The sequence below is a fragment of the Apus apus genome, chromosome 18 (assembly GCF_020740795.1).
Source record: "Apus apus isolate bApuApu2 chromosome 18, bApuApu2.pri.cur, whole genome shotgun sequence".
NCBI classification, from domain to species: Eukaryota; Metazoa; Chordata; class Aves; order Apodiformes; family Apodidae; genus Apus; species Apus apus.
Window position 1 is genome coordinate 8,662,990 of NC_067299.1, and position 8,761 is coordinate 8,671,750.

At 43.2% G+C, this 8,761-nt stretch overlaps 1 protein-coding gene across 9 annotated transcripts in view; it reads left to right on the forward strand.

Moving 5' to 3' along the window:
- GTF2I (general transcription factor IIi) overlaps nt 1-5,197 on the forward strand; it is a 65,639-nt gene extending 60,442 nt beyond the window's left edge. For 8 of the 9 annotated variants that reach the window (XM_051635725.1, XM_051635731.1, XM_051635732.1 and 5 more), the window contains 3 exons: nt 809-847; nt 2,916-2,990; nt 4,141-5,197. In XM_051635725.1, the coding sequence (XP_051491685.1) occupies nt 809-847; nt 2,916-2,974 (98 nt within the window). In that variant the 3' untranslated portion in view covers nt 2,975-2,990; nt 4,141-5,197. Of the gene's footprint in view, nt 1-808; nt 848-2,915; nt 2,991-4,140 lie in introns of those variants that run through there. The other variant, XM_051635730.1, reaches the window with a different exon arrangement.
- The last annotated feature ends 3,564 nt before the right edge of the window (nt 5,198-8,761 follow it).

An 8,761-nucleotide genomic window follows, 5' to 3' on the forward strand; every position in this document is an offset into this window, starting at 1 on the left:
CTGCCCACTGCACAGCTCTGGAGGCCCTGCTGGGCTGGGTCTGGACTGTGAAGAATTTACCCTTTGACCTCATACAGATCCTAAATGTTCACAAACCTTTGAAAAATGTATATCCTAAGTTGGTGTAGTGCAGGAAAGACTTGGAATTAACTGAATAAACTCCGATTCAAACTGAGAAACTAAGGGAAAATAATTTTAAGAGGCACTTGTATGATAGACATAAAATAAGCTACTGGCTCCTCTGTTTCCATAGGAGGGGAGACAAACAGCTGTTGGTGATCAGTGACCTTTCTTCAGTCTGTCCTTAATCCCAGCACCTGTCTGTCTGTAATCCATATGGAATAAAACATTTGCCCTCTGTTTTTCACCTTCCTACTCTCCCCCAAAATACACATACTTGCCATTGATGACAATACTAACCAGAGGTAGTGACTTCTTGAAATCTAGTTTTATATTTAATTGTTTTTAGCAAAGCTGGACCAAACTGGGTATATTCTATGCAAGTGCATGTTATGTTCTGCTAGGACTTGGTCATAAGTCTCCACAGTGAACCATACTCAGAAGGGAAAGTGTTAGGTAGTAACATGTAATAAATTACATTATTATTTATATTTTGCTGCAGACTCTACAGAAAGTTTTGCACATTTATTTCAGACAGAGATATTTGAGTCTGATAATAAAAGAAAGAAAATGAGGTGCTTTTTTTCAGTAAAAACTCAATTTCCCTAATTTTTCTAAGATACTTACCTGATTCATATTGCTGCAACTATATTCATAGTCATTTTATTGTCTTTTTTTTTCATTTAAGAGCCAGCTGAACCAAGCCAAGTAGAAGCACCTGCAGGAGGTAAGTTTGTCTTCAGTTATTACCAACAAATATTTTAAAGTACTTTTGAACAAACCTGTATTTTTTTTTTTAAAGGAGACAGGTGAGTCAAAACAAATAAAAAGTCTTTTATTTGTTTCCAGTGCAGTTTTTCATCTGTATTAATATTATGCTGCATCATGTGAAAAATACTCTGCAGCAAAAGTTATTATTCATATAATTTAGAGAGGAGTTTTATGAATTGTTCCTGGTTGGTGAGAAATTTATAGGCTTTGAGGGATTGTTCATCTCCTGAGTGATGCAGCTAATTATTCAGTGCAGTAGTTTCCACAGTTTAGGTAAGTGAATGGCTGCCATCCTCAGGAAATGTGAATGCCATGGAATCACAGACTGGTTTGGGTTGGAAGGGACCTTAAAGACCATCCAGATCCAACCTCCCTGCATGGGCAGGGACACCTCCCACCAGCCCAGGCTACTCTAAGCCACATCCAACCTGCCCTTCAACACTTCCAGGGATGGGGCAGCCACAGCTTTCCTGGGCCTGTTTAGATTCCCCCAAAAGAGAAAGCAGTGAGTTGCAGCACTCCTGCTCTCTTACATCCTTTCCTGGGGAAATGCCCTTTCCAATCTCCACTGGTTCATTTTCCCTGGCATCTCACTGAACTTGGGGACAAGCCAGCCAAGCAGAGCTGCAGCTGCATCCTCCCTGACAGGCTCACACCATGTTCCAGTGGGTCTTTCTCAGACTGTAAATGAATCCTGTTGCACTATTCAAGACAACAAGAGTCACAGAAGAGCTGAGCTGCAGATTTTTAGTGCACAGTTACTGGAAGCTGAAACATCCAATGTCTTTATAATGCCAAAACTCAGTGGGATAACTAAAATTGTTAGCTGATGGAGGAGACAGTTGTTCCTGAACATCTTCATGTGGAGGAAATTACCTCTGGGCCTGCAGAGTGATGCTTTTGAAGAAGTAGACAAGTGTGGTTTTGAATTTGTCATCCAAAACTAGATTCAGACCTAGTTACCAGAGGAATGGTCCTGAGAAAAGCCATGTAATTGCTGAAGAACTCAAAATTGCTGGGAGGTATCAAATGATCATACAGTGAAATGGCTTGGCTTTGTAGTGGTGAATTAACCTGGTCCTAAACCTTCCAGACAGCTTCAGTGAACAACCAATTTTCTTCCAACATCAGATTCTCTGTTTATTAAAAGAACACAATCAGGCTGTGGGTTACACAGGCAGCAGATGTCTTTGATTTACCTCCAGGCATCCCTGTGAACAAGAAAAAGCAAAAAGATGTTGTGATGAGGTCTTCTGGAAATGAAAAAAATAAATAAATAAAAATGATGAATGCTTTAGCTAACAAGATACAATTTCTCTCTCTCATTTTTTTTTTAAGGTTGGATGGGGCTCTGAGTAACCTTGTCTAGTGGGAGGTGTCCCTGTCAACACAGGGGGGTTGGATCTTGGTGGTCTTTAAGGTCCCTTCCAACCCAAACCAGTCCATGATTCATATATCATCATGCTTTTCTGTGTGGTGCTGGGCATTGAAGAAATTAACTAGGGTCAAATTTTACTTTGGACAGATTGAAATATAAGAATGCAAAAGCCAATATTGAGGAGAGAAGCTATCCTAAGGATGGGAAAAATCTGAAGAACAGTCAGTGCTGTGAAAGCAAGAGTTGGTGCAATGCATGTGCATTTAAGACCCAAACCAGGGAGACAGCTGACATTTTTTCACTGGTTGTATGTTGTTTTCTTTTTGGATTAAGCTCCTTTCTTGCCCACTGAGTTTTTCAGCTACCTAAAAATCATTTTAATGTTTCCTGCACTTCAAATACCAATTTTTATTTCTATTCTTTAAAAAACTAGAGTTCCCTAAGATCCCAGGCTGCTTTACATGGAAGTGAATGTGATATTTTCTGCAGAATCAGATTGTTGTGAATGTTTTTATTTATCATCAATAGTTTAAAATGATAAATGAATCCTTATCATATTTTTTTTTTACTTAGGAAGTACAGCAAGAGCAACAGAATTGGTAGAGAAGTTTCCTTTTTTCTTCACTCATTTCTGCTTTTTCAACAGGTGTTACAAAATCAGAAGAAAATCCTCAAATAAAGAAAGAACCAGACCCAACGTGGTAGACCTCATCAATCCTGGGTAAAAGAATTGAGTATTTCAAATCAGTGCCTGTCAAGGACTGACATTGTTATATTTTGGGGTGGGGAGGAGAGGGCTGAGGTACAGGACTGAATGCCAGAAGGTGCCAGTCCTTGTGAATTCTTTGTCTCAGTTCTGTCCTATAAAATGCAGGATGTTTTCATCTGTCTTACCCAGCAGAATGTGAAGCACATGGCATTTATGAGGCAGTCAGTCCTGGGAAAACGTGGCCTTTCAATAAAGATGGGTGATGGTGATGACATAGCTCAGAGGCAGAGCAAATGAAAGCTTAGGAAGAGCTCTGAGAGGGTGGTGTGAAAGAGCATTATTGTTCTTTATAAAGCCTGTATATTTCCAAATTGTAGTTGGGCAGGAAAGCTCTTCACCATGTTGCAACATTGTCTAAGCTTAGGACACTGGATGAAGCTGTTAGCTGTGATGACAAATCAGCTTCCTTTGAAAGTTTTTTGTCTTTTCCAATTAACTTCAGAAAAGCTTGGTTTAATTTACAATGCAAAAATGTCTGGATCTTTTTCCTGTGCTATTTTTCACTTCACTCATTCCTAAAAATGTCACTTTGGTGGAGGTGGAGAGCAGGGAAAGCAGCTGTCCTGCTGCTGACAGCACCAGGATGAGGGGCTGAAGGGGTAAGTCCAGGAATTATTTGATGGAAACTGGCAGAGACTGACACACCAGTGTCTGTGCTCTGAGACCTGCAGGTACAGCAGTTGTCTCTGTAATAAATAGTCATCTGCTTTGGGAGTATTTGTCATAAAACTGAACACAGCAGGAGAACACATAGTGAGGTGGGAAGCACTTCACCCACTGGAGGTGTGAAAAGCCATCTCACTTGTCCATTGAAGGTCATGGAAACTTGAGCAACAGCTGCAGGATTTGGTGCTGCAGTGGTTTGGGTTTTTGGATACTTCAGGCCATCCACTGAATTGATACTAAAGCAAATATTTGATCTAAGTTCCTACAGAGACCACTCAAACACACAATCTGTTATTTATTGAGAGCAATATTCAGCTTCTGCATGCATTCTGCTTCTAGGCCTAAAGAATTCAAGAAGGAAACACAAACTGTGTACTTGTAATAAGATCCAGAGCTGCAATGAAACTAACTCAGTTTTGTAATTTTTCTTATCTAGGCAGAAGCTTCCAGTTCTGAGAAGAGCCTGCTGGGACTGTGTAATATAACTGTACAAGAGAATGACCTTCTATACAAACCCTTTTTGTATTTTAGATAGAAATGTCTACTTTTTTCAGCAGTTCTGTGAATTGACTTCAAAGAATGACTGCAGATTTGGAGTGGCTGGTTTTACTCTGGAATATATTATAAGGACTAAATTCCATGCAGCAATGCTGAGGAGATTAACAGGGTTTTAAAGCAACAGGGACTTAACAGGGGCTATTTGCATTTCCCAATAAAGCTGAATATCACTGAACCTGAAAACATTTCAACTTTTGTCATGAAGAAAAATTCCTCCAAGTTAGTTCATTTTGTTAGTTTTAATTTGGGGGTGAGGGGGGTGGAAAATCCTTAATTTTTGGTTCATACTCCTTTAATGGCTGATTGGACAATAGTATCTGTATATTTGAACTAATTTTTCCTATGACAACTCACAATTCATGTGTTTTTCATAAATAAAAGATGAACTGGTTCACTTTCACCCCTTAGTACACATTAATGAGATGGACTGTGAAATGGTCAGTATTTCAGTGTGTGGATTAGGAACCCCTTTAAATCAAACCCTGTTCTAGTTTGTTCTGTTAATTCAGAGCTGTGAGTTGCATGTTTTATCAGAGTCTCACATGGTTTATATATGATGGGGTCTGCTCTTGCAGTTCTAACATAGGAAAAAGTTGCCTGGACTTCTGAGAGCACTCTTCTCCTGAAGGCTGCTGGAACTGGCTATGAAACAGATGCTACAAGCTGGTGTAAGTCCTACTATATCACAAGTCCTCTGTAGTCCTAGTGATGCCCCACATCATGTAAGAGTTTTATGTACACTTTCATTTTTTAAAGTTTCACTGTAAGAGATGTAAAGTTCTGGTTCTATGATAATCTCTATAGAGAAGATACAGTTTATTGTAAAGGTTTCTATTTTATTGGCATGAGTTTGGGATGGCTGTGTTATGCACAAATGGAAAACCTTCCTCCCTGACTGAGAAATAAAGACCTTGCTGGTGGTTTTCATGACTGTCCATGCAGTATATGTTTACATCTTTTACAACAAGCTGATTCCTAGCAGTAACTCTGTAGATAGGCAGGGCGTGCTGCAGAGTAGTTATTCATCCCAGCAAAGGAAGTTCCAGTCATGCCTTTCAGATAGAAATCCAGCTCTGGGTGGGTGAGGTGGTTGTATCTTCAAGGAGAATTTGAAAGCCTTAAATTCAATGGGATACAGTGTGTCTGTTCCTTGGGAGCAGCTTGAAATGCAGCAGCTGAATTCAGAGCAGCAGGTGCTGTGTCACTGGAGGCAGGGAGAGCTGTAGGAGCCCTGCTGGTGTTGTCACAGTTGCTCTGTGCAGATCCAGGTGCTCCCCCTTAGCTATTTGGGTCTTCTGCTGTTGATGTCAGTAGGAGCAAGGTGAGCTCCACACTGAGCCATTGTGAAAATGCTCATCCTGGTGGTACCTTCCAGCTCTTCAGGTGGGAGGTGGTGGTGATGGATGTTGTGCTGCCTTCCTGCCTCAGCAAACAACCCTGTGGGAATGGGCCTGTTGACTTTACCTGTTAACTCTCAGCTGGTTGGGCTGTGTCCCCAGTCACACACATGGATGTATTTCAGTGCTGGTAGCTGTGCCAGCTGTGCTCAGTTAATGCACCTCCATGAAGAGGTTGTCAGCAGGGCAACAGCCAGTGTCACAATTGCTGCTAGAAAGGGCCAAAATGGGGAAATGAGCTAATGCTGCTTTCCCCAGGGTTTCAGCTGGCTCTTGACTTCCCCTTTTGAAAAAGCAGAAGGATGGTCCATCCCTCCTTCCTTCTCAGCTATCTTTAGGAGGCAGTGTTTGCACAGGAAGGTGTGTGTTGCTGCTAGAGTCCTTTGTGCTCCCTGAAAATGAGGGGGAGGCACCATCGTGGGAGAACTGTGTAAATAATTCATTCCAGGGCACTGCCTTGTTGAGTGTGGAGATACATCCTGCAGCTTTGTGTGGGAGCTAAAAAAAAGAAGTGAAAACTGACACTGGTTTTACTGGAGGGACTGGAGTCCTTGTGTGAGTCTGGGAGCTGGGGTGGTGCTGTGCCTGGTGTCCATCCTGCTGCTGGGCTGGCAGGAATGCCAAGGGCTGCCTGGGTGTTGAACACTGATGTCTTTGTTTGGTCTCAGACACTGAGTTGTATCTAGTAGAGAGAAATTAGACTGACAGAATAATGGCACCAATATTTATACCTTATAAATATCGATTTTATATAAAGGATTATCTGTATATATGTATAGAGGAGTAGATATATAGATATATACCTATATAGTCCTCACAGGTAGCAGGCTTTGAAGATACTGTGTATGAAAATCTCATTAGTTTCCAAATTAGTAATTCCTGAGGTGTGTCACTGTTGGGGTGTTGGGTGATAATGCCTTTTTAAAGCTTTGGCTGTACTAATAAACAAGTATGCCAGAGCTCTGGATATGTTTTGTTCCAGCAAAGAAGCTTTTTGGGGTTGGAATCACAGGCCAGTATCTGCTCCCCATGTGCTATGTAACTTTAAAAATCCATCCTGTGCTTTGGACTTGTTCCTTTCTCCAAAATACGAATTTTGTATCCAAGTAGTGTAAGGACCCAAAGTGTCCATGGTGGAGCCTGGTGCTCCTGGGGTGTGTCACCCTGGCTTTTCTCACAGTGGTGACCTCTGGACATCAAATGAGGTTGAGCACTGTGGTTGTGCAGCTTCTGGGCAGGGTTTTTCCCTTGGGATCTGAAATTTTCAGTGTACAAACTTGAACCTTTTCTGTTTCTGTTTGTATCTCTGCTGCCCACGCTGGGCTAAGGAAGAGGGCAGCCTTTCATTTTTGTGATTTTGCAAATGCTATTAGAGCACATAGAGCAGGCAGGGATTTGCCCTCAGTGACAAGCAAGGCCTCCCTTGGCTCTGGGTTGAATTAAGCTAAAATTCATACTATGAAAAATCAAAATTGCATTTTTAATGACATCAGGGTTGAGTTCCTTCAGTTTTTAATTTCTAGGAGGTTTTGGTACTAGTTATGGATGGAGCATTACAGGAAAGAGCATAGTCCATTGTCCTAAGAAACTCTAAACCTCCAGGGCTTTGTTTTCCATAATCTTGGTTGAAATCCATCAGTTTAATCCCTGTATCTGCTGTTCTCCACCCAAAGCAGGGATGTGTTGCTGTGAAATGCTGCTACCAACTCCCCATCCTGAGGCCAGGGGAAGTTCTCCCATCTCTCTCAATAACCAGGTGTCCTGCATTCAGTTGCCAGCCTGGTTTCCCAAAACATGAATCAGCTCATGAACAAAACATGAATCAGACGATGAACTCTGGTTTCTTTATCAGATGGGTCATTACTCCTCCAAAAGTTTTCTTCTAAAATTATGCCTGTAGTAACTGTGGGACAGTTGCTGGAAACATGAAGCAGCTGGTCATACTGAGCTACACGTTGCATCTTGCTGTGATCTAACCCATCACCAACAGTGAGATGTCCAAGCTCTGTTTCATTTCTCACATCACAAGATGAGGAAACAGGAAGAAATGTAAATGTAGTGGTTTCCAGTAATGTACTGTCTGTAAAGTGGTTTTAAATTTAGTACAAACAATTGTAATTACAAAATTAGCTTTTATGACAAAGTTTGTGGTGGATCTGCATAAGATCTGGCTGTTAAGTGAGCAGAATCCCAAGAGCCCTGGAGGTACCTTTTAATATCACTGGTTGTATCATTTTGCCTTGCATACAGGAAGTCCCTGTGTGAAAATAACGAGAAACCAAATTTAAGTGACAGTGTTTCTGATCCCAGCACCTGCAAAACACCACATTCCAGTCTCAGGGGAGAGCTAAGGTTAGCATTTGATTTTTATTTTTTTTTTCTAAATGCAGCTGGAGCAGACTTTGGTCTTTACAGCTGGGAGGGGCACCAGGGGCTGACCCTGCCATCCCAGCTCGGTCTGCCCTTGAGGGGGGCAAAAGAGGAGCTTCTGGGGGCACCTTTGCCCTGATGTCCCTCCATACCCTTGTGCTGGGGGCCAGGGGCAGGGGATGCTGCTGTGCTGCCATTTCAGGGGGGCTTTGCTGGGGACTCTCCTGCTCTTTCAGGGGGAGGCTGGGATCCATCCCCAGCCCACCCTGGGCTTTCCCCATGCTCAGGGGTTCCCAGTGGCTGGTGCTCCCAGCAGTCCTGTACCCAGCTACGGCAGCAAGCAGAGCTGGGGCTGGCTCTGGTCCTCAGGGGGGCTGCTCAAGGGAGCTATTTTTGGTGGCAGAAACTGGGGAAGCTGCAGGTGGCTGAAAGGAAAGTGATGCAAGGGCAGGAGCCTCCTGCAGGCTGCCCCGGAGCAGGATGGTGCTGCCAGCCCTGAGCTCGGGGAGCTCGTTGCATGCTCCATTCTGCCCCTCCAGCTCTGCTCCTCATCCCATTGCCACCACCTTTGTCCTGCCCGTGGCTGGTCACCCTGTGGGCTGGAAGGGACTCTTGGCCATCGGGGCAGCCCCTCCGGTCTGTGATCTCAGAGGTACCTCCCTGCGATCTCCCCATCGGCCGCCTCCTCCCGGGGCCGCTGGAGGGGCCGGGCTGGAGACTCCTCACGGGAAA